This window comes from Saccostrea echinata, unplaced genomic scaffold (genome assembly GCF_033153115.1).
Source record: "Saccostrea echinata isolate AGI-Se365-2 ecotype Australia unplaced genomic scaffold, CSIRO_AGI_Sech_v1 ptg000008l, whole genome shotgun sequence".
NCBI classification, from domain to species: domain Eukaryota; kingdom Metazoa; phylum Mollusca; class Bivalvia; order Ostreida; family Ostreidae; genus Saccostrea; species Saccostrea echinata.
The window spans coordinates 5,652,296-5,678,902 of record NW_026889757.1 but is presented as its reverse complement, the minus strand read 5'-3'; the positions used below and the strand labels follow the sequence as shown (position 1 = coordinate 5,678,902).

The following is a 26,607-nucleotide window of genomic DNA, read 5'->3' as shown; positions in this document are numbered from 1 at the left end:
TAAACTGCCTAAACTTGAGGGGAAACTTTTTCTAATTTTTCGGTAAAACATTTTTTAAATGCAATGACTTGCCCGAGTTTAACCATACTGCAACAAAATGTTAAGGAACCAAGCAATCAATTAATGATTTTTTTATATTTAAACTATAGCAAGACTATTCTCCCAAAAAGTGGGGTGGGGGAATCATCCGTACTACCGGACTGTTTGAAAAGGAGTTGTATCCAAAAATTGAAAGGCGTTATTTTTAAAAAGTAAATATATGAAAGATTGCACCAAAGCCATCTTTATTTATGCAATATTTAGATTATAGTTTTAATATTATAAATTATATAATAAATTATAGTATTTTCTATATTCCTGCACATCTCGCAGACAGTTGTTTGCATTTTGCAGGCATATTAAGAGAAGTCAACACTCTACTTTTGAAAATCCAGGATATAGGCAGAACCAGCTTTGGGCCCTGCTAGCCACGTATAAAAAATTCATGTCAAATTTGAAATATTTTTCTCTCCTCTTGGTAAAAAACAGGCAAAGTATTTGCATAGGTATAATGAGCAATTAGCCTTCAACAAAATTTCTGAAATCCATACACCTTGGTAGAAGCGTCTGGCATCAGAGAAGGACTAAGTTGGTTTAACACTGAAAATATTTTACACATTTAAAAATCTTTTTTCCTAGAAATCTAATTATAATCAGCCCCCAGGGTGGGCTAAGTAAGTCATGTATTGAAAAAAAGAGGCGTAATAACGCCTTTTAAAAGGCGTAATAACGCCATTATAAAAGGCGTAATAACGCCTTTTAGAAAGGCGTAATAACGCCTTTTGGAAAGGCGTAATAACGCCTTTTAGAAAGGCGTAATAACGCCTTTTAGAAAGGCGTAATAACGCCTTTTGGAAAGGCGTTATAACGCCTTTTTAAAAGGCGTAATAACGCCTTTTAGAAAGGCGTAATAACGCCTTTTGGAAAGGCGTAATAACGCCTTTTGGAAAGGCGTAATAACGCCTTTTGGAAAGGCGTTATAACGCCTTTTGGAAAGGCGTAATAACGCCTTTTGGAAAGGCGTAATAACGCCTTCTTTCGCGTTATAACGCCTTTTGGAAAGGCGTAATTACGCCTTTATTTGCGTTATCACGCCTTTTTCCGCGTTATAACGCATTTTCAAAAGGCGTTATTACGCCTTTTTTCGCAAGGCGTTATAACGCCTTTTATATTTTTTTTTACCGTAGTTTGATCCTAATAGCTTTCGTACAAATCCACTTCCCAAACATGAAAAAAACACCTAAAACCACCTATTTCGTGGTGGGGATGGTGGGGTCCACGTTTTCTAGGGGAGGGGGGGTCCAAAGTCATTTTTTATTTACTTCAGTATATACGTTTAATAACTCTGCAAATTCAAGGGGGGTCCGCCCCCCCCCCCCCCTTGATCCGTGCATGGAAAGCATTAACCGAATTGATGCGTGCATCAAATTAATTATTGTCCTCATCAAATTAATTAATGCGCGCATCCAATCAAGTACAATAAAACACGCTTCTAGCGAAGGGAAGAGCAATTTCGATTCGTTAAAAACGAAATTGATTATAAGCGTGTTCGCTAAAACCGTGCTTTACTGTATTGCTCTTATCAATTGCATTGATATGTGCATCAATTCAATTGATAAGAGCAATATAATTGAATATATATCTTCAAATAATTAATGATACCTTTAATTACTGTATAGGGGGAAAATAACTCGCGGTGTTAATATTCGCTATATTCACGGTGTTAATAAATCCGTGAATTCAAGAAACAGTGAATAAGTTTTAAATATTAAATCTCGATGTTTTATTTGGAAATTTGAGAATAGACTACTATAGGTATATATACGTACAGTACATGATCATTCAGTAATTACGAGTATAGTATTTGTCATTCAATTATCTTAATTATCACGCTTTACTTTAATTCAAATAAGCAGCTAATTACCTGTATTTATTCTTCAACAGCTGTTTTAATAGATACATGTTTCATCAGTCAAAACGCATGGGTCATCGGTTTTGATTACCCGTGCGTAACGTTACCACGTGTATTTGTTACCTGCATTAGCATTATGCGTATTAGTTTTTATGGAAATTTTGGTTTAAAAAATATTATTCGAATAACTATCGAACTTGCTGAAGATATGGAAGGATATCATTACGTCTACCTACATTAATACATTGATTAGCATCCAGTGTTTTTTTTTTTTTTTTGTTGCTGCGATGTGTTATACCTTCGGAAAGATGTACGTACACATGCACTTATAGGAAAGTCATTTGACGTTTATAGTAAAAAATGTTTTGATTAATCATCAATTAACTACTAAACCTAATCATTTTATATAAACCTACCCTGTTCGTGAAGTGAATACCTAACGCTGATAAATGTCGTTCTAGCTTTACTATGGGTTACACTGATAAAGACAAAGGAGGTAACTTTTATGATATACCGATTCCGCGAATTCAACAAACCGCGATCGTGTCCGAGGAGAGAAAAACGTGAAAATTACAACCCGTGAAATTAATCCCCTATACAGTATTTGAATTCCATTTTAATGGAAATACTGATGTAACAAGTAAATTCAGAGAATTGTGGTCTACCGCTTTCGGGGTCTTATTGGTTGGGGTGTACTGATTTATGGTATATTGTAACTGTCTTATATGTCCTGGTTTGTCTGTTTATCACGCACAAAATGTTTTAATTTTGGAAGCAATATATTCTGTTGCAAAACTTACGACCAATTAAGATTAAAATTCTTGAAAGTAAAACTTCGAGGTCTTGGTTATGAGGTCAAAAGTCATAGTACATTCCAAAATGTCTTTTCACAAGTACAACGTAATGCTCATATGTAAAAACATGGACCTCTTGTCTCTTCAATTGCAAAAGCTGCGGTCTAATCAAAAATGTTTTGAAAAGTAGGTCAAACGTCAAGGTCATGAGGTCAAAATTGATAGTACTACTTAGGTGGTGTTGTCATATGTGATGAACTTGTAAAATATGAAAGCCCTTTCCCTTTTCTTTCAAAAGTAACTACCAATTTTAATTCTTTTGGAAAGAGGTTAAACTTCAAGGTCACGTTCAATGGGTCAAAAATCAGAGTATTTCTGGAAAGGCCTTGTCTTTGAAAAATATCACAGACTTTTAAAGATATCATCCGGAAACGAAAGTGTTACACACAAACAGAATGAATAAATTTATGACCGTGATCTTTGACATGTTAACCGCAAAATCAATAGAGGTCTGCTTTAGGGCATAGGGAGTTGTAGTATAAAATTTCAATGCAAAAGCTGAAAGGCTTCTTGAAATATCTTCTTGAAACGAAAGCGTTACGCACAAACAGAATGTATGAATTTAGACCTTGGCCTTAAACCTTTTGACCTCAAAATCAATAGGGGTCTTTTTTAGGCCATAGGAAGTTGTGGTATAAAATTCCATTGCAAAAGCTCAAAGGCTTATTGAGATACCGCCTGGAAAAGAAAGTGTTACACACAAGCAGAATGTATGAATTTACGGCCTTGAGCTTTAATTTTTTTTACCTCAAAATCAAAAGTGGTTATGTTTAGGCCATAGGGAATTGTGGTATAAAATTTCATTGCAAAAGCTCGAAGGCTCCTTGAGATATCGTCCGGAAACGAAAGTGTCTTACACAGACAGAATGACAGACAGACAGTCGGAACGACGGACAGATCCAAATTAATACCCCCCCCCACACACACACTTTCAGTGAAAGCGGGGGACAAAAAAAGGAAGGTCTGACATACAGAATTTTTGCTAGTTACATACATGTAGCAAAACTTACAATGTATAGCAATTAATCCGGGGAATTCTTTGATATTGTGGAAGTTTTGCTCTACAACACCCGGTAGTCATTTCCCCTTTTAGTATTCTCAAGGGCTTATGCAAGTGAAATATTCTAATAAGAAAGGAAGAGTTAGAATTGAAAACACGTTAAATGGGACATTACGGAGCATTACTGGATGGTGGGAATATTCCCTGTGCCCTCATTACAAAAAAATTGCGGCTACTTTGGTGTATGCAAGCACCTAAGATGTACAATAATTCAGTTGTTTCAGTTTGTTTACAAGGGATGCTTAATCCTCTATGGCACCTGATCCTACCTCTGATGTTTTTAGAGGTCCATATTTGCTCTGCTCCTAACTTGTATTAGCTTGATTATAGTTATATATAAATATTCATTATTATTGTTTTCTGTTGTGATAATGTTAAAATTGTACTTTTATGTGTAACAATGCCTTCCAGGGCCCACGATTGGTAATAAAATATCTTGTATCATGTATTGTTTCAATGAACTTTTGAGCTTGATTACTATTTGTTATCTTCATATTTCAGTTAACTTAAAGCGTGTTGTGCAGATTTTACGCTAACTTGTTCTTAACTGATTATTCTCAGGAAATTTTGTTGCATTTGAGTTTTCTTTGTTCACTTTCTTGTCTAACCATGCATACGAATGTTCAAATTTATGCACGAGTTATGCCTCTTTTATGCAGCTTGTCTCTTTAATTTTGCGCACAGCTTTAAAAGTAAACTAAATATTTGAATAAGTCTGTAAAAGAATGCACTTTTGTATATAATGTAAACTCAAATGACATTGTTCAATGTTGATCGTAGGGTAGCACACCTGTCGCAGACGACAAATCGAAAAGAATACAACGTACAATCTGCAATCTGGTGCCACGACGGGTTGAAAACTGTCATATTTTCATAAGTTGACGGTCCATGGGGGCTTAACAGGGATAAAGAAAAGCTTTGAGGGGGTTCATTTTCACCTGCTTTCTCAACTAAATCACAGATAGACATTTCATTCCAATTTTAACAATGAAACAGATTTCTGATTTAACAATGTAAAATGTCTCTTTTGTCCATGATAACGGATCAAAGTAAACAAAGTTTTCCACCTCTATGGTACTTTTTTGTGGTGAAGGGAAGACTTTCTGAGCCCCAATGCTTGAATAGAACATGAGACAGCAAAAATCAAAATTGCGGAAATTACACATCATTTTAAAACCGAAATAGCTCATTTATGTCGAGACGCATGAAAAGAATAAAACTTTACACCAATATGCCAAAATAATTTTGGGAATGATTTTACTGTGGCGCGATAATCTATACGGAAGGCTACAGTTCTTGTGACTTTGGCGAGAAATGACTAGGGTGGACAGCAAGCAGAAGTTGTGAAATTTATTAATAATTAGATCATATTACATGTTTATATTTAATATATATGTTATGTTAAGGAATGTCGTTTCCAGCAGATTTATTATTCAAACTTTTTCTGAATAATCTAAATTATGAAAAAGTATTCATGTTCATTCTTTACCAGCAGTCTAAATACGAATACGTTTACATCCACATAGTAACTATAAACACTGGGGGGAGGGGGAAGGGGCTCTGCCTCAAGGTTTTTTTTTTAAGAATCAAAATATAACATTAAATACAGGCTTGGATCCAGGATTTTTTCCGGGGGGGTGTGTTCCATTCCAGTCAAAACAAAACAAAACAAAAACAAAAAACAAACAAACAAACAAACAAACAAAAAACCCTCACTAAAACAAACAAACAAACAAACAAACAAACAAAAACCCGTAAAATCCATTTCCCATTTCCCAAACATGAAAAAACCCATTTCGTGGTGGTGGGGTCCACGTTTTCTGGGGGAGTTGGTTCCAAAGTAATTTTTGTTGGCTTCAGCATAATGTATATACTTTAATAACTCTGCAAATTCCAGGTGGGGTCCGGACCCTCCCCCCTCCCCCCCTCTAGATCCGCGCATGAAATATATAGGCAGTAGATATTAATTCCTCAAAGGACATTCAGTCTTATTAGGCGTATATATTGACACGGTATTTAGTATTTACCACCATAGAATTCCAGCGAATCTGCCAGAACCTAATTTTGCACAAATTTTTAAATTAGTTGTTTTGTGGTAAGTATTAAATTAGATATTTTGAATATTTTTGAGTGACCGATTTTTTTCAGTTAAATTAAAAATATTGCCAATAGCTAAGCCAACATAAGCATCTCAGTTTACACCAAAATAATTCTTAAATGGTCCCAACTTTGCCATTTTATGTCAATTGAAGTTCCAAAAATATTGCCATTTCTTGTGCATGGTAATGTTACGAATATTTTCAAGAAAAATTTCTATAACACTAAATGGAAGGAGGATAGGGCGATGCGTTGGATGATATTCGTTTTAAAAGAAAATAGGTTTAAGGATATCTGCCCATCAGTCAGAAACGATAACTCTTAAATATATTATTAAAATAAATAGTTTCGAAATAAAGTTTGAAATTGAAATCTTTTCGTACAACAATTTCCATGTCTTGCAAAGATAGCACAAGCTTTTAACTCTATGTATTATATAACAATTGAAGTAAATATTTAATTTTCCCCAAATGCCTGGATGCTTACAGGTTTTAATCCTAAAATATATTTATTAATCGATTTTCAATTAGAAAATGCATAACGGGTGCTTTCATTCGTGTTTTCTGAAAATATATTTGAGATCTGATAATTCTCCCTATATAATATGTTTAATTATAATGTTGAACTCTGAAGAAATACCATGGGTAAATACACATTAGTCTGAGAATTCAGATATTTTTGTTAGCATTTCCAGTTACTCAACTCCAGATTTTCAGGATCTGAGGATCGGACTACCTTAATTCATAACCATTTCCCCAAGATGTCACGTTGAAGACTTTCCCCTATTAGCTGGAGGGGGGGGGGTTCCAAAATTATTTTCAACCAAGTTTGCGTTGTAAAATTATCTGAAGTGAAATTTTCATACTAGATGTGCCCCAATTTCCGCCAAAACCATCCTTGATTCTTCCATATCTAACAAAAATTATTACATATGATAAAGTACTCACATGCAGGTGAAATGATTGACGGCTCACGCATATATTGTTGATTCACGATATCTATTTGAATACTGTGTATACGTGGTTTTGGTGCAATTTTACTTTTTCAAATCTTTGATGATGTTCTAAAAAATTTGAACTATAGTCATAGTCATTGTAGCTTGATGCGAATACTCCGGTATCATGATATACTGAAGAACCAAGTTTCTGTAAAGGGGATGGCAACTTCTAAGTAAGAAAATTTTCTTAAATGGATAATATTTTTGATGATTTCTAATTTTATGGAAGTATTTTTTTTTCTCGAAAATAATCCAATCAGTATTACTTTAAACTGCAGATCGATGGATTTATTTTGTTTCAAAAATAAATATTTTTCGAGATTTTCTTAAAAGATGGATGCGATCGTACCCACCACACCCCTTCTTCTGATGGCCTTGGTATATTTTTATAGTTTGTATAGGCAAATGGTATAAAAAAGATACTCCAAATATAAAATGTTGAGATTATATCGGTAAGTGCAAACCTCAAAACTATTTATTCAGCTGACCTATAAGACTACTCTGAGACAGGAGAAACTGAGTTCCTGGTGGAGAGACCCTGACCTCCCCTCATTCCTGGGATACAAGTGTCTAGTGCTTATCGGAGGTAAAACTTGTTAAATGGAGGTAAACAATATAATCATTCATCATCATTAGTTTGGGGGGAGTTAATCTATACCTACTTGCATGAATTCATGGATCTAAATACTGCTCTTAAAAATTAAAGTCCGAGAAGACAAGAACCATCAGAGGTTTCCCCGAGGGTGCATTCATAACTTTTGTGTAGCTTTTTGACAGTTAGCTAGAATGAGTTAATTATCAATTACCCATGTGACCTGCGTAGAATCTTGTTACCATACTGAATTTTTTACTTGTTAAAGAAGAATATCTCCTTTTTTTGCCTAAATTCACATTTTCGATAAACGACCCCTTAAAACACGTATACTCGTATCAAATAGCTGCCAAAAATTCTTCAAATGTCAAAACCTGTAAATGTTTATGTAATGAAACAAAATTTTGATGAATTTTTTGTATCAATAACAAAAAAGGTAGATATAATATTCTGTTGATCTCCTCGATGATTTCAATAATTAAGTGTCATGTTTGAAAGAATTAAATGCTTTTATATTTAATAAAATAGACACTGTTAGAAAATCAAGGCTTCAAAGATTTGTTCAGGATTAGCCAAGTCTTAATTTGCAAAGCATTCTGACTTAGTTTGACTTTTTAAAACTCTAATCGAAGCACATACTAGTACTCTTGAGGTTATAATGTAGTATTAGGAATAAACAAAAGATTTAAGAAGCTTATATAAAAAAGTCTTAAATCAGCGTGTTAATTTCACACTTGATCAGAACTTCAAGTTAATGCTTGTCCAAAGAGAAAATAAATGTTTCAAATTATTAATAAAAAGAAATGGTTTTGATTACAGATTAGATTATTTTAATCCTATAAACCCAAGGAGCTCTTGAGAGCATAGTAGGGATAAACTTCGTACTTAAGGTGTGAAGGCAGGTTTTATTTGTAGACGGTCACACTGTGAAGTCTTCAAATCCAGGTTTTTGACAACTTTTACTCTATCCCCTTTCATCAAATGAATGGGAAACCGAACACCTTGACGATACTCTTATTCCATTAAAACAGTGGGTGACTCTTGTGGAATGAAGCCTGCTGGAATGAGCTTCCAAGGGAATGTGTTTACTTTTAAATGGAGCGCGAAAAATATTTGTCAACCTTCGTATGAAGTGAATTTATTAATCAACACTGAAAAGAATGAAAATGACACATGAATTTTGGATGACTTTTCAAATTGATAAATACCCCCATTTCTCTCTTTTCATTAATAGTCCCAGCTTGGATGAATGGAAATGAATGCAAAGTAAAAAGTCAATGAGCTCGGCATAAGTGGATTATACAAGGCTGTATTTGAATTTATATTTGCTCAGTATAGAAATTGGGGCTTTTTTGGCCAATGAAAACAAAACGCTGTTGGATGGCCCGATTTGATATCTATTAAACTGTCAAAGGATTCATCGCACACCAAAATGCTAAGGGAAGCCCATGAACTATTCATTTCTTTCCTCTACAAAAGAAGAGTTCCAATCACTTAACCTTTTACTATCTATTACATATATGATGATTGAATTATAAAACATAAAATTTGAAGTGTGTTTTTTTTTCTAAGGTAAAATTCGAATTACAATATGTCATTTGAAATTTTTTTTAGAAGAGGAAAGTTTTAAATTAATAGATTTGAAAGGACCATAGTTATTACCATTTAATGGTCCGAGACCTCCTTCCTGTGTACTCTTTATAACAGGTAAATGTTGAAGTTTTACATAAAATGCAAATAAAATGGGGAGACATCTTATGATTGAATTATGAAGGGTTGAAAGGTGATTCTTTTGGATCACTATCAGGTATAATAATCTATCTTGATATCCATGTGCAGCAATGAATATCTGTCACGGTTGACAGACTCAAGGGTGTTCCATTCATAAACATTATGATTTGTAGGTATATCATCGTTGCTGACATATTTTTTTCTGTTAACAGTAAACTTTCATAACATTACCCTTCTCAGATTTCAATAAATGGTTTTTACGTCAACGGAAACAGATCTTAATCCACGTGTTTGTTGGATAATCCCTACACAAATACTCATTTAGAATACAAATTAAAAGCCATAGTTTATGTAAATCTTCAATATGAACAATAAATACAACACAAAGTAACAAAACAAAAGTAAACCACAATATCCATTGCTGAAAGTTGTTTGTCAAAGAATTCTTAAAATCTCCCAACTTATTCGTTTATTAACCAGTTTAAGTTTTTCTTTTTTCCCCAAATATCCAAATATTGTATCATCGAGAGGGAGATTATGTGAGAAAATGAAGTGGATTCAAACCCTTGGCAACCGATCATATTGTAGATACTCTAACAGTCCGCTCATTCGGTGGATACTCTAACAACCCGCTCACATTGTAGATACTCCATCAGCCCGCTCTTTGGATGGATACTATACCAACTTTTCACTTTGTAGATACTCTACTATAACCCGATCATGTTGTCGATTATCTACCAACCCGCTCACTTTGTAGATACTCTACCAGCCCGCTCATTCGGTGGATACTCTACCAACTTGCTCACTTTGTAGATACTTTACTATAACCCGATCATGTTGCTGATGCTGTACCAACCCGCTCATATTGTGTAAATATTAGCTCATTGTGCAGGTATCTTAGCGACCTGCTCACAGTGTAGATGCTGTACACAGACAGTTCACATTGTGGTACTCTACCAACCCACTCATATTGTAAATTACCAACCCTTTTTGTGGATATTCAACCAACTCACTCCTATTCTGGATACTCTACCAATATTCTTACTTTATGAATACTATAACATCTTGCGTATATAGTGGATACTCTGCAACTTCACTCACATTGTGGATACTCTACCAATCCTATCTTACTGTAAATACTCTACAAACCCTTTCATTTTGAGGATATTCAATGAACTTGCTCATATTATGTATACTTTACCAACTTGCTCCATTTGTGGATACTTTACCAACCTGCTCATATTGTGGATAGTCTACAAACCCACTTATTTTATGAATATTCCACCAACTCACTCATTTTATGGACACTTATCCAACCCACCATGTATTCTCTACCAGCTTGCTCACAATGTGGATCTCTACCAACCTGCGTATTTTGGGGATACTCTACTCACTCGCTCACATAATTGCTACTCTTCCAACCCTATCTTACTGTAAATACTCTACCAATCCTCTCTTTTTGAGGATATTCTATGAACTCGCTTACATTGTGGATACTTTACCAACTTGCTCTATTTGTGGATAGTCTACCAACCTGTGCATATTGTTGATAGTGAGTCCACAAACACACAGTTTAATGGATACACCACCAACCCCCTCATTTTATAAATAATTATCCAACCCACTGTATATTCTCTACAGACTTGCTCACATACTGGATCTACCATCCTGCTTTTGAGAATACTCTATCAACTTGCTCATTGTGGCTACTGTACTGACTATACCTTACTGTAAATACTGCTCATTTGGTGGATACTCTACCAACTTGCCCACATTGTGGATACTCTACCAACTTGCTTACATTGCAGCTACTCTATTAATTTGTTCTTATTGTGGCCACACTATACCACCCACTCATATTGTTGATGCTCAACCAACCAGCTCATATCATGGATACCCCCACCCCCCTAAAAAAACCCATTCAATATGTTGTTATTCTACCATCTCATCAGACAAATTCCTACCTGACCCCTTACAACTGCATGTATGATCATAATTCTTTCTATAGTATACAAGCTCTAAAATGATACAGCATCTGATCATAGATGTTGGAGCAACTGTTGATCAGTTATAGTGATCAGTGAGTTTTACACACATTAGTAATTCTATGAGTATTTGTGAACTAACTATTGATTGGTGTTTTTTTTTGTCACCAGAGTTAGTCTCTAGGAGAATCTCTCTTTCTCTCTCTCTCATTTTTGATTCCTGAATACCCCACCACAGAAGTATTTCAGTTTCCTTTTCTTTATTATTATAACAAGATGTATAATGACAGTAAATTATTCTCACTTTGTGTTCTGGCTTTTATCTTTTGTACAGTTAACCATGATAAATTGCATGTAAATTCCCCATATGCCTCCTAATTAACCCTGGTCAATTGTCTGTTTCTTGCTCTGCAGGTAAAATCTTGCAGCAGTCAGACCAGGTAAAACAACTGTTACATCAGGTGATGCTACTAGCATACTCCTTCATTGGAATTTTTTGCATCATTAGTGAAAAATTACAAATCAGAACATTTTGTACAAAAATGCTTTTATTTGACATATGCATTAAGTTCTCCAAAAATTTCCTGAATCCCATTGTCTTTGGTTACCAATTTCTTGTAGTATTTCAGCACATTGCTTCTTTTTCTGAGGAGTGGAAACAGAAATATTCAGGGATTTGATCTTTATTTTTATGAATTAAAAATTTGACATTTTGGCAATCAATACCTTTACATTAATTAGTTATAATGCTAATTTGGATGCAAACACTTTAAACTCATTGACTTTTTGGGGATAAAATCAAGATTATCTTAAGGTCAACATAAAATATTGATATAGTGTTATTTTTGTTTTTAACTCTGATCTGCTACATTAACTTCCAAAGAAAACTCCTGTATGCAGATATAATTACTCAATTCTTGCACAAAAAACCTCTTTGTTTCCACATGTCAACATGTACTAATTAATTAACCCAATCAGATTGGCCACACAATGAATCTAGTGTATTGATTCAATTGCTTTAATATTATGATATGACAACTTAACCTCTTTATTGATTTATACTAGTTTTCATCACAAAGTACTGACATTAAGTATTCATAACTTTTTAGTAGTTTTGAGGAGTTATCAAGCCGTGTAAAACGGGTGGCTCTTAACCGTCTGCTACTCATCTCATTAACATGGTGGACCCTTTAACACTTTTGACAGAACTCTGTCTTCTGCCAGAAATTTGATTTTTTTTTTTTTTTTTTGGTTTCTTGGCGGGTCATTAGATGACTTGATGGAGATGTCGTACAATTTGGAACCACATTCTTGACCATATTGTCTTGCAACTAATTTAAAGGACAGTTTTGTTGTTGACTGAGAGAGAGGCAGACAGTATAGGGTGTAGATTGCTATCGCGGTGGTGATAAGTTGTTTCTCTGTGTACTGGTATTACATACAGACAAGGGGAGTTTAAATGCTAGCGCTATATCATACAACTTACATTCAGTCCAAGCATTTAAACTGAGATGATCTGCTTTTGATTTTTATTTTTATACAGTTGACTTTTCTTGCATTGCTTTTTTTACTCTGTATTTATACACTTATTAATTACTATTGGAGGAATTATACACTGTGTTGACTCCTGGGAGCAGTGGATTATAGCACCTTTTGGGATTTAGCAGTGACTTTCTAATGCTTTACTGGATTTAATGTTCAAGGAGATTCTGCAGTGATATTTTATCAGGTAAAAAAAGGAGTAATTTTTTTGAAAGAGAAAAAATCATGCATATTCCATTTATAATTATATACTCCTATTTTTGTTAGAGTCTAAATGGCTTTAATGAACTATTTCAATAAAAAAGATAACTGTTTATATAATCTCTTTGATTTTCTTTTAAAGCTGTATAATATTCAAGTGTATTATTTAATACAGTTGATCTTTTGACTGTTTTGTAAATTTGATATTTGATTTACTAATAGGGATTTTACAAATACAAATGTAGAACCTCTTCACAATGTTTAATCAATCATTTAGAATCCTTTTAACTCCCAAAGTTCTCTGATTCACAATGTTTAGAGAAAGTCAACACTGTTTACTTTGATATTTTTTGGGGGGAATTCATTTATCAGGCAAACAAGCTCTAAAACAACAAAGATTTTCGACAGACCAGAAGTTTCTTTTAGGGATTGTCTGCTTACAGTATTAATTATGAAATGAAAATATATCTTTTGAAAATAAAATTATCCTCAAAATGCCCTTAATGATAGTTATCTTCCAGATCATTGAAAATATTGAATCAGCTAATCATGCCGCGAATTTAAGATGACCAATTTGCAGATTATATCGCAGATTAAAATTCTAAAGGAAATTTAAAGAAGTTTGGAATGAATGTAAAATCCGAACTGAAAAGTTTGTTCAAAGCCACCAATCCAATGGCAAATATTTTGATAGGAATAATCAGTCTTGTGTATTTTAATTCCCTCAATCTTTCAAAAATTTAATGAAAATAAAAGTTTTAAAGGTGAAATGGAATGAGTTGGCACCCATTGTAATCTGTTTGTTGCTTTTCTTGTGAGAAGTAGATTTTAAAGGTTTTTGTCTCCAAATGACTGTTATCCCATTCTCTCAAGTGTATTGATATAATCTGGCTTGATAGGGTTAAATTTCTAACACCATCAAATATTTGGATAAAGTTTATGATCTCCCTTGATTTTTTTACTTATCAGCGGAAAACTTTATGACTGGAGGCTTAATTTATTGGATGCAACTGTTAAGAAATTGGCACACTCCTAACCTTTTGGTGCGACATTTGCAATTACTGAAAATATATCGTGTTGCAATATGATCACTATGCTGTAAACACCTCATTCCGTGCATTCATTACTGAAATAAAATTTATTTCTGGAGAGGAAAAAAAATTTTTTAATGGTTTAAACATCACAGGTGCAAAGGGAAAAATTTGTTACCACCTAATTAATACTGAATTATCTTTTTTTTATGGCCCCCTGTGATCTCAAAGAACTCTTTGAAATAATTTCAAGAATATTTCTAAACAAATTATCAAAGAAGAGGGAAGCATTGTGTATTTCATTAGGTGGTGTTCTTCATATTACACCAGATTTATGAGGGACAGGCATTTTTCCATGGTTTCTGACGTGCATCTTCTCACTTCTTTATGTAATTTCTTTCGTTTGACAGATAGAAGATGGCACCACTTAGCCATTGTGTGGTGCTGATTTTGTGCACAGTGGTTGGCAGACTCTACTCCCTAAGTACAGGTAAATCCTAATTCAGTCTGACATTCAACCCATTTCCTGCACACACCAGCAGAAACCACAAAAATCTCTTGAAAATATGAAAAAATAAATAATAAATACATGCCATATTTAAGGATACAGGTAAAAAAAACTTTAATATCTTTATATTTTCCTTTCTAAAGGATTGTCATACTATTTATTTTCAATTTCTGCATCAGGAAACTAATTAAATGATTTAGTCTTCAGAAACCTAATATTGTAAGAGGAGAAATGATCAAGTAAGCCATTTATATAGGAAAAATGATACAGAAAAACTAGATCATAACTGTCATATGATTCACTGCTGATTTTGTCACTAAAGGGATATATGTTACAAGTTTTTGAACACAACAACCCACTAGTAAGTGTTGTATGAAATGACATATTACCAGAACAAATGTAATCTTCAGATTATTATTGGGTATAAAGTGTGATTTCACAAGACACCCAAGGGAGATAATCAATAGCCATTAATCTGGGGTGTTGAAATGCTTGACTTTCAAGGAGCTAGTGACATAATTATCTGGAGGGGGTGTCAGGTATAGATATTTTTGGGCAGCATTTAATGGCTTTAAGTTAAGGTGTAGGCTCCATAATGAGAATGTCTGAAAAAGGGATTTATACTTGTATATAGGATTAGCAGGGCAGCTGAAGTTGTGACAGGGGAGATAATTATGACTTTTGTACACTGATGTCATATGAGTTACAGGCATTAGAAAGGTCTCTTTTCTAATAAAAATAAACCCTATATATGTAGATTGAGTCATTTATTGGTGAGTTTACCCAAGGAATGACTTTTTGTTACGATTTACAACTTAACAATGTAAGTGATACAAAGGTTTTAATATATCAGTTACATGAAAATTTGGACATTTCTAGGTCATTGCTATTACCCTCAATAAAATCAAGAAAAAGAGATATTTCAGCAAATTTAAATGTACCCTTCTATTTAATTCCTACCTAAAATGTGTGGTAGTTGAATGCAGTGAACATTTTGTAATATCTTTATGAAGCAAAGATCTAAAACACCAGAAGCAAAGGGTGGGCCCTACTATTTGCTTGATTGTAACAATAAAAGAGATTCTAGTCTTCTGATCCATTTTGTTTCTAGGTGCACTGTGTTTATTTTAGATGTGTAAGATGGGGTGTTCAAAGTAAGGGTGATTATGATAGTGTTTGTTCATATGAATTTTTTTATTGACGGAAGGTCGACCTTGTGGGTTTCCGATGGTGGGCAGGTGCAAATTGAATACTCCATTTACTTAGAAATTTATTGACACAGTATGTGTGTACATTTAAATATACTTAATTTAACATGGCATCTGCCTTTTGGAAAATAATTTAATAAGGAAAGTTGCTTTGGTCTTAAAGGAGGGGTTTGTCATCTTTAATGAAATAAAGTGTCATTTATGAACAAATGCACCCCCATCAGAGTCAATTATTGCAGCTTTCATCTATAAAAGGATTTCCCAATTTATATTTCAAATTTAATTTGTCGTAGCATTGGAAGATTTTTATAAATTTACCTTACTACCCCACACATATTTTTGGATAACGTCTTTGTTCTTTGATTTGCTTTCAATACTGTGTGTTCTAAAGAGAGTTTTTCTTTTCATGTTTTTGTACACAATGCTAAAAAATACACAATGAGTTTTAAATTGAGTGAAAAATTTTATGTGTCAAAGTCTATTAGATACAAAGAAATTTTAACCTAATATTCTTTAAAAGAGATCATTTAAAAGTTATTTATTCACACCAGTATATAATATTTCTCTTTCTGATATAAATCTACAAATTTAACTTTGAAGCCTTTTTTTCTTTTAAAAGTACAAAGGTTGATATCATATTCAGTTGTGATATCAGTTTTTGCATCCTTCATTTAAGGGGTTTAAAATGCATCATTAAACACCGTTTTCTCTAATAAACAAATGTATGATCCCTTTTGCAACATCTCATAAATATATGGGGAAAAAATGCTGGGCTTTATTTAGCATATCTATTTGAACTCTTATTATTTTGCAAGGACATTTATCCTATTTATAAAAGAAAGGGAGAATGTAAAAAGAGAAGGATAAAAAGAAAGAAAATTAAATTTTTGAATGAATTTTAGGGAGAAAGCTGTTTAGGGATATAGATTTCTTCAGCAGGTTGTACAGGGAGTGGTAGAATTATCACAGAGAATCAAGTGTCAGTCTGTAAAGGTTCTTGGAATGGCCATATAAGAAATGCCACCAGTCTATGTGCCCAAGGTTGGGGAGTATGCTCATACAAGGAACAGCATTTATTGAGGAGGATCCAATGGAATCAGGCCACGTCTATTCCGGGCTGTTACGCCATTAACGCTGCACATGATGGAGGTCGCTGTCGGGAATGTGGAAATACCATGGATCAGGTATGTGATTGACACGGAAGAGTTATGTCCCTTTTCACTCTCATTCCAAAAGCTGGTGATCTAGTCACATTAACAATATGATTTGAAATATGCACCTCTCTGCTGATAAATGAGAAAACTGGTGCAATACAAATGTACACAGCATTATCTACAGAAACAATATTTCATCACTCCCCAACTATTTCTTACTAATGCTATTAGTATGTGTATTATTGTATCAATGTCATAAGTATTTTAATAAGTGATGGACATAAACTCTCACTGCATGCATCACTTATCTTTATCTTAATGCTGTATTTGAAAAGATTTTCATCAAAAAGATTTTCAATACATACATATATGCATGTTTTTTCTCCATACAAGAGAAATATACACCCTGATAAAAAACACCAACATCCATTTATTACCTCGAATTCAATCCCATCCATAAATATATGCTAAGCTAGGAATTATAAAGGGTTTTATATTTTGGTAAGGAGCTCTTCCAGTTTTATTCTGAATAATATAAGGCATACCCTTGATTTTATTCCTCTTAAAATGGGTGTTAAATATGAAATTGCATTGAAACCAAACAATATGAAGAACTCCCTATAACTACGTCAGAGAGGGAAGTCATTAGCACTTTCAAAAATTGCTTCGTAATTGTGAAGGAGTAGACCAGATGGGGAGAATGATAAAAAAACAAAATTATCAAAATAACCCTGAATATTTTAACACCTCTGATAACATTATCATAACTGTCGTCAGGTAGCGATTAAACAAAACGTGTGCGTGTGTACATTCCTCGACTTAAACGCATTGTAATGCCTCAGATTACGTAGAATTCAATTGTTCCATAATGTAATGCTCAATAAAAGGAAGAAAACCAAAAAATGTTACCAGATTGACTAAATCAGACAAAACACCAAAATATTTCATTCCTTCTGATATTTAAGTAGCACTGAAAACATGTCAGTGGCCAGTTTTTGCAATATTTCTGCCCGTCATTAGGTACAGAATTTATGCCACAGTTGCTGTTTTCCTTTCTAATTTCATGACCTTCGCACAGCATTGGGAGGTTTATTAAGGATTCTGTTGGGACCATATTTCCGGAATTTCCCTTGGTACAAGAGATCTGTCCCCCGATTTTGTGGCTATTTTATGGGTGGAAGTCCCATAATAAATCTATATGGCTCTAATGCAATCCCCTGAGTTTACTTAGTGACTATAATTCAGACATTAAAGTGATGGCATCTAACCCATTTATCCTTCTGCAGTCCTCTGGTGTGAGTAAGATAACAGATTCAAACAAATTTTTTCCTATAAAACTTATAACAAGATTTTGGAGAAATAAAGTGAACCACTCTGAGACAGAGTTTTTTGGCATTTATTAATTAGCCTTAGCTAACAGCATTTTTCATATGGATGATTACAGCATAAATGTCATAGCTCAAACTTGTTACTGCAAGATATCTTTTGATTGCAACAATATTATTTTGATTTTTCCATTTGGGTTCTGAAAGGTAAACATAGTCCTTTTTTTGATATGAAAGATATGATAATTCACAAATTATAGTATATATTTTTTGAAGAACAACAAACAATTTACTTCCATACATTTTTCATAGAATAAAATTGTTCTACACTACAACTCCTAAATCTGATATTTTACATTTAGGATGATTTGGCTGGGATTGGTAAGCAATGTCCACATCAGAACATTGGTCAGACGTCCTGCATCCATGGAGGTCGTATTGATGCCAGCTGTTGTGTGGATGCTCATTTCCACACTGCGTGTCACCAAACAAAAGACATAACAGGAGTTGTCTGCTGTAAGGTTAAAGGTCAGAAGCCTCAGATTTTAGCACGACCCCAGGAGAAGTTGCTGGTCAGGGAGGGGAAGATATTTCTGCTGAGTTGTCAGGCGTCCGGATCACCTAGTCCCACCATACACTGGTACAAAGATGGACGGCAGATTTCAGATGGGGGCAGAAGCCGAGTCTCTGTTTTGTCTTCAGGTTTATAATTAAGCTTTAAAAAAGTCAAGAACCAAAATCATTTTAAATGTATTTACAATAAGTACTATCTATGCTGCATGAAGGGAGTTAATCTCCTTTCAAATTTCCTTCCTTGAGGAAGTTCTAAACACTAATAAAAATGATATTTGGACTTTCAGAAAATTGTATCATATTTATTGTGTTTATATTGAGTTTATCTACTTCATTTTCAACATAAGGTACCCAACTAATTTCTTCAAAAAAAAAAAAAATGTTCAAAGACAATGAAGTATTGGTAAACAGAAATCCTATAGTTTTATTACATTGGAAAAAATACATGCAAACTATGTTTTCAATTACTTTATTTTGGTCTAATATCATGTTGAGAACACTTAAATCTATTTCAAGTTGTGTCATTTACTGTAGATTTTCATTGATTTTATTCTGCATCAAAGGCCAGATCACTTTATCTGCATAAAATTACCAAGAAATTAGAACTATTTGTGAGCAGTGTTCAGAGCTTCTTTAAGTAGACTGGAACCAGCACGATGTTATTGAAAATTTTGAAAACATGCATGCAACAATGAAGAAAAAGAATAAATCTGGTGCCAAATTTCATGGACACTGTTGTATTAGACAGTCCAAACCCTTCACTGAACATAAAATCTCTATAAGAGTTACTGCCCTTTTTTCTGTCTGATTCTAATGTATACCATTTGACAACAGGTGACTTGCTCTTTACATTGGCTAAGAGATCTGACACAGGACTGTACAGCTGTGAAGTTGTCAATGAACATGGAATGGACATGGCTAGCACCAAAGTCATCATAGAGGGTAAGACATGTCTGTGAGAGTGCTCAATATTTATCACTGGTGTTGAGTCAAGAGATTTTAATCAACATGAAAAAACCTGAAATTCTGATTCAAGATGTGCATAAATAAGAAAAAAAAATCTTTTTCATGATTCTCAAGTAAGCCTCAGGAATTTTGCCTACTACTAGATGATTTGTCATCACACATACTTCTTTTTCATGGACAATATATTATCAACAAATGAAGTACCTTTTAAAGAAACTGCTTTGAGAGCCTGGAATTTGATTCATTTTCTTTGTTTCTCTTATTGACTAGATCCCCAGTCAGGGTGTAGAGGTGGGTCTTCAGATGGGATAGTCATACACAGAGATGTACATGCCTGTAAAGGGAAGTGGGAGGGGCATGTCAAAAAGGGGAGGAGTCTATGTCAGAGAGGATGGAGGGTCTGCAGTCCCAAGGATCGAGCCTCACTGCACCATCTTTCATGGCTAGACGTCTTTGATCTGAAAGGTTGCTATGCCTACAATGCTGCGAACTCTAGGGGAAAATGCCAAAGGTGCAATTTTTTTCTATCACCAGTTCTAGTTTATAAGTATCGATTAATATTTTTTTGAAAAGAATCATGCTTTTATACTTGCTCTTTACAACTTTCAGATGCACAAATGGAAGGATGGCAGGGGTGGGCCAACACTGTGGAAGGATGAGATACTCCAAATCGTCTTGTTTGGCCCATGGCATGGTTGATGTTTTCAAACCCAAAGACAAGGTTGATAGCTGTTCCTACAAAGAGGGGGTCACCACAGGAGTTCTTTGCTGTAGGAAAAAGAAACAACAATCTGGTAAGTAAAAAAAATTCCTACAATTTCATTTCAATATTAAAAGTACAGTCAAACTTTGTTATCTCAACTCCAATGGACCAAGAGAAAACCTCCAGATAACCAAGGATTAGAGATATTGAGATTAAAATATGTAGAGAAAAAAGTCATTGGAACTTCCAAATCTCTTTGACATATCAATGGTATACAAGATATCAATTTTTGAGATACCAAAGTTCAACTGTACATATACAGTCATGTATATGGATATTTTTACAGTAGATTTTTTTTTATTTATATATGCAGTTATAATTCATAAACCAGCACTATGCACAGCTAAATGTGAGAATGGTGGAACCTGTGTTAAACCCAATGTTTGCCAGTGTAAACCTGGATACAAGGGAGCCACTTGTCACATAGGTAAAATGGATCATTCACATTTTTTAGCTCTAGTCAGAGACCAGAAGAGCTCATGCAATAGTAAGGTGTTCAGTGAGCATTGTCCTTCTGTGAGTCTGTCTGTCTGTAAATAAAATTTCAATATCATAACTACTCCTCCTATAGATTTGGTCCATTTTCAATATAATTCAATACATAAATAGATTTGACTAAGATACATAATTCTATTTATTAGTTTTTGATTTTGATGAACGGTGTTGCCATGGTAACTTAAAATAGAAATTTCTATGAATTTCTTTCAAAATACATGTACTACTCTTCCTGAAGTTTTGGTTGACAAATGATGTTGCCATGGTTACTAAAAATAATTTTTTGTGAATTTTTTTCAAAAGCCTACTCTTGAAACAGATTTAGTCTGACTGCAATAAAACTCATTATAAAAAGAGACTAAACCAAGAATCATTATTCTTTTTATTGCTGTTGCCATAGTTTCAAGTCAAAGTTCTACTTTTCCTTTGTTATAAGTACAAACCAGAAGAGCTACGTCTCATCAGAGACTTCTGGTCTTATTTCTCACCTACCAGTTCATATCAAATATAGTAAAGGAATCACATTAAAATTTACATGTGTAAAATCTATCAGTTATACATCATATACACAACAAGTGAAGAATGTCACTGATGAATTTTCTTGTTCTTCAAAACAATCATAATCCTAATAAAAAAATCACTTAACATTTATATTATGTGTATCTTTATTTTTGTCTTTAAAAAATATTTTGTAAATTGAACACTTTTATTGTGATGAAATAATCTTTCTGAGGAATAATTTATTACATTGCAGCGGTTTGTGAAGGAGGGTGTGGCTCATTTGCAACGTGCATCAAACCGGGAAAATGCAAGTGTAAAGAAGGTTACATGGGTAAAAATTGCCGCAAGAAAGCAAAACATGAATGTCTCCGATTCTGTATGAAGAGCTGTCCATCTGGACAATGTACCTGTCCTAAATATGGAAGATCCTGTACAAAAGGTGAGATATAAATCCCTGTCCTAAATATGGAAGATCATGTACAAAAATGAGCTATTGATACCTGCATGTCCTAAATATGGAAGATCCTGTAAAAAAGATGAGAATAAATTCCTGTCCTAAGATCATGTACAAAAGGTGAGATATAAATCCCTGTCCTAGATATGGAGGATCCTGTACAAAAGTTGAACTAAAATCCCTGTTCAAAAATGAAAAAAATCCTGTACAAATGGTGAGATATTGATCCCTATCCTAATTATGGAAGACTGTGTACAAAGGGAGAGATATAAATCCCCGTTCTGAAAATGAAAAAAAAAATTCTGTACAAAAGTCAAGATAATGTTAAGATAAAATGGAAGGTCCTGTACGAAAGATGAGATATAAATCTCTGTCTTAAAATGAAAGATCCTGTACAAATCATGAGATGTAAATTTTGTCCTTAGATTATGTACAAAAGGTGAGATATAAATTCTGGTCCTTAAATTTATGTACAAAAGGTGAGATATAAATCCATTTCTTTAAATTATGTACAAAAAGTGAAATATAAATCCATGTCCTAAATACAGAACATCATTCACAAAAGGTGAGTTAAGAAATAAACAACAATGTTAAAAAGTTCTCTGGGAAATGAACTTGGTTGGTCACGTGATCAAATCCTGTGAAGCCCGAAGGGCTTCTCAGAAGATTTGATCACGTACCAACCAAGTTCATTTCCCAGTGAACTTTTTAACATTGTTGTTTATTACTTTTATTTACATTTGAGACGAATATTCTGAATAGAACTGCATTTATTACACGAACGGCCCGCCGTATTGCTATGTTGTGACGCGCAATGACCTAGAAGTTGTTTGGTCTTGAGAGTTCGCCTCGCTCCAACATTTGAATACTTACATTGATGTTTAGCAGTCCAGTTCAGGAAATATCTGTTCATAATGCAAAAACAATGATCGCTACTGGGAATTATCTTACTATTATTGTACGAGTTCTTTATATATAAAGTCAAAAGCGGTGCTATCGTCTTCAGTTTACATACCTTCAAAGGAATTTCGGGTTAAAAAGGTAAGCGTGATTTTAGGCTAATTAGAAACATTCTTCACACCGAAGAAAGATCTAACGATCATTTGTTGAACGAAAAAAAAATAATTTATATGTTTCAATAATTTTATCTTTTTCATCGCTTTGACGGTTCAGAAGTTCCGAAACCAGTGTCACTGTGACAGAAATATGTAGGGTGAATTCACCATGCATCGGACACCCTCGCACTTCAGCAAGTTCTAGCGTTATCGCTACCGACCGAATATTATCAAAATGGAACTTAATATGTAGTATGTGGTTAAAATATAAATTTTTGACACAACTGTGCCCTATTTATTGAGAAAATATCACTAAAAATCGATTTTTTCGTAATAAGTCAGAATTCACCATGGATCGGACAAAATTCACCGTGCATCGGACATAAGATATTTAAACCAGAAAAATATCATACCTTGATCTCGGTGCTTTAAAATGAGTGATATCAACACATTTTTATCTTTTATTTAAAAATTAACCTTCTAATTAGATTTGAATGACTATTTCGATCCACAAATGTGAAGTGATTTTAGTTGCATCACATTGCCTTAGAAAGGCTTTACAGTACTAGTAATATGGCAACTGGCGCCTTTGTCTCGTGGGTTATCATCATCTAGTTTAAAGAAATAAATTGAGTCCACTTCTAGTCGTCATATATCGATTATTTGTATTTTCACTGAAAATTTAGAGTTTCTATTTTCTATTTCCGTAAAAAACAGCTGTCATTTGGGTTTTATATGAAAATGGAAGTGATTACCCATGCATCGGAAAGTGTCCGATGCATGGTTAATTTGTGTCCGATGTACGGTGAAATAAACATACTAGTTAAAAACAACTCTAAGAAATATTATACAAACATTGAAGTAAAATTTTTGAAAATTTCTGTAAAATTATCAATTATTGATAAAAATTTACCTAGGTCCGACCCGTTCCATTGACGTCTATTTAAAAGGACGACAACTCTAAAATTGCAAAATCGTAAATTTCTGGTTACTCCCCTTTGATGATGCAAAATATGACGTAATTTCAAGGCCATTCTTGTGGTATTTTTATCACAACATGAAAATAAAAATCGGCATCATTAAAAAGTTTAAATCTTCACCTTTAAGACAGAAACAAGTAAAAACACGGGGAGACTTGGGTTCAATGAAAGTTTATTGCTTAAAGTTGTCCGAAGCAAGGTATGTGTCCGATGCATGGTTAACTCACCCTAGACAAGATATCATCTCGCTGTGTGATTCGGTCACGCCATGACCTCTGACCCCCTAATAAGTTCATACAGAATTGAACATATTTTCTCTTCTATAGGTTCATCTAAGAAAAATATTTGCAAATGTAAATAAATATATGTAAATCCCAGTCTAGAGTTAAATTCCCTATATATACTAGTATATACAATGTATTTCCCTCAATTAATATAATAGCACTGATTTAAATTTTAAAAATATTTTAAGATTGTCTGTGTTTTCCAAATGAAAAAAAAAATAAATTGGTTATGTATTTTTCTATTTTTAGTGCTATGGATGCATAGAAATAGAACAAATTCATGAAGGCTGCAAGAGAAGAAGGGGAGATAAATTCTGGGAATCTGTCAACCATTCCAGCAGAAACTGGGTGGTTCAGCATTATAAGGCAACATTCCGTGAGAGACTGTACAGCTTGGGGTATCCTGCTGCCAGTACCCACAATAATACCAGCCAATTTATCATGTGATATATGTATTTCCTCAAACAATGAAAAACTTACTCATGTATTGGCCTATGTTACTGTCTCTGAATATACTGACTACATGTGTAAATGTATTGAATAAATATAAAATACGTATGATTATACTAGTGTAACATAAAATTAAAAAAAAAAATTAAATTCATTAGCAAAGCATTAAACATGTTTGTAATAAATTATAATTACATTTTATTTTTCATCAACATTTTAGAAACATGTAAATCATACATTAATTAATGTAAATACAATGTGTATCAAGACAAATCCATGCAGAAGATATTTTAAATCGTGTGAAACTTAGGTTGTCATGGAGAGTACTGATATAAACATTTCTGATTAGTAGTATTATAGTAGTTCAAGATTTTCAGTCTAAAATCTGGGGCTTTCAATAATTTTTTCCAGTCTGTATTTGGATTTCTTCTAGGATTTTTAAAAGCATGCTTTAACATGGTAAACAAACAAAGTGTAAGAACACATGACTAAAAATCAGTTAAAAAAAATTAATTAAAATCTCGCAGCAAAAAATTTATTGAGATCACCTAGATGAGTTCTTAATAAGACAATTAATGTGATATCTGCTTATTTAGGCTAATTTTCTGTTGTATGATTTTGAATTTTGAAAACAATATACAATCATAATTTGCTTATCAGCAAGTTTCATTCACATTTCCACATTTCAGAGGCAATATTACTCTATCTACCTCATTTATGTATTCCATTGACTTGTATCTTTTTTTTGAGATTATTTTCATGCAATATCTGCACAATGTTTCAAATTAATAGCTAATATTCATAATTAATTCATGCATTTGTCAATTTCATTTGCTAAATTGATTTTATAAATTGATTTGTGTATATTAATTATTATATGTTGTATACTAGCAATTAAAGTTCACAAATTCAATTAATAAAAGCATTTATATTGTGTAGAATTCAGATCTGGCCTTAGTCTCACTAGTAATATATTAGCATAATAAATCAACTCTTTGGCCAGTATTTGATTGTATTTTGTAAAAGAAATCATTTTGTTGTGTCACTGTATTTATTTCAGTGTTACCGTTTATGTATTGTAAATGTGATGTGATATTTACTGTATAATTCTGTCAGGAATAAGTATCATGTTACATTTTCCAATGCTTGGCAGATTTGCATTACATTTAATACGTAATATTTTCGTTGTAATTTAAGTATTTTATATTATTTGAATGTTTTAGACTTTGAAACATTAAATCTGCACTTTAAATCCGCATACCAGATAATAATTCCTGTATTTAACTCAAAGCAAACAATTCACTACAGATCAAATTGTATTTTAATATTTTAAATTATGAAGGATGATTCATCAGTAATATATATTTAACCACGAAAATTAGTTTTTTAATATGTTTCTGTTAAGCCAATAAAAAGAAGAGTCAATTATGCGCAAATTTTAAAGAAAATGATTTAAAAAAAAATAAATTCCAAATATTTGTATTATGCCAATGAGATTTGTTATGAAATTGCAATGTTATTTTTTATTAAATTGTTTCTCTGATTTTTTCTTTGTTCATTATTTATTTTCAACAGACCTATTAGTAATTCTACACCATGACTTGCATTTCCTAAAATTTTTAAAATTCAAACATACACGTGTATATCCAAGAAGCACAAAGCTGGTTGATTTGGGGGGAATTTTAGAGTCGTTTTACGGGTGTAATTGGACCCCCCACGGTGCCAACGTTAAGATGCCTCATTACCATTAGTGAACAGACTTATGCTTCATTTTGTTAATGTGATTTACGGTAATTTTATCTTATGTGGGGAAGGGTTGTGACGGGTTAATTAGCACCAATTAGTATAGC

General features: G+C 33.3%; 2 protein-coding genes across 3 annotated transcripts in view; one reads left to right on the top strand and one right to left on the bottom strand.

The window, feature by feature from the left end:
- Nucleotides 1-26,607, bottom strand: part of LOC133180983 (fumarylacetoacetate hydrolase domain-containing protein 2-like) — a 223,724-nt gene that overhangs the window by 49,379 nt on the left and 147,738 nt on the right. The window lies entirely within an intron of this gene.
- On the top strand, nucleotides 12,526-26,300 carry LOC133180981 (uncharacterized). Of its 2 annotated transcripts, none has more exons than XM_061315469.1 (10): nucleotides 12,526-12,996; nucleotides 14,452-14,531; nucleotides 16,694-16,941; nucleotides 18,599-18,938; nucleotides 19,644-19,751; nucleotides 20,046-20,286; nucleotides 20,385-20,569; nucleotides 20,852-20,965; nucleotides 21,788-21,973; nucleotides 24,557-26,300. In XM_061315469.1, the coding sequence occupies exons 2-10, from the start codon at nucleotides 14,459-14,461 to the stop codon at nucleotides 24,589-24,591; spliced, it is 1,530 nt and encodes a 509-aa protein (XP_061171453.1). In that variant the 5' UTR covers nucleotides 12,526-12,996; nucleotides 14,452-14,458; the 3' UTR covers nucleotides 24,592-26,300. The 2 variants fall into 2 exon arrangements, with proteins under 2 accessions (XP_061171453.1, XP_061171454.1); XM_061315470.1 differs by having other exon boundaries at nucleotides 12,527-12,996; nucleotides 16,697-16,941.

Excerpts from the sequence above, each read along its gene's own strand:
- LOC133180981 (XM_061315469.1), top strand. The coding sequence starts at position 14,459 with ATGGCACCACTTAGCCATTGTGTGGTGCTGATTTTGTGCACAGTGGTT. Across the intron at positions 19,752-20,045 it reads CACCAAAGTCATCATAGAGG|ATCCCCAGTCAGGGTGTAGA; the intron begins GTAAGACATGTC and ends CTTATTGACTAG. Across the intron at positions 20,287-20,384 it reads TCTAGGGGAAAATGCCAAAG|ATGCACAAATGGAAGGATGG; the intron begins GTGCAATTTTTT and ends TACAACTTTCAG.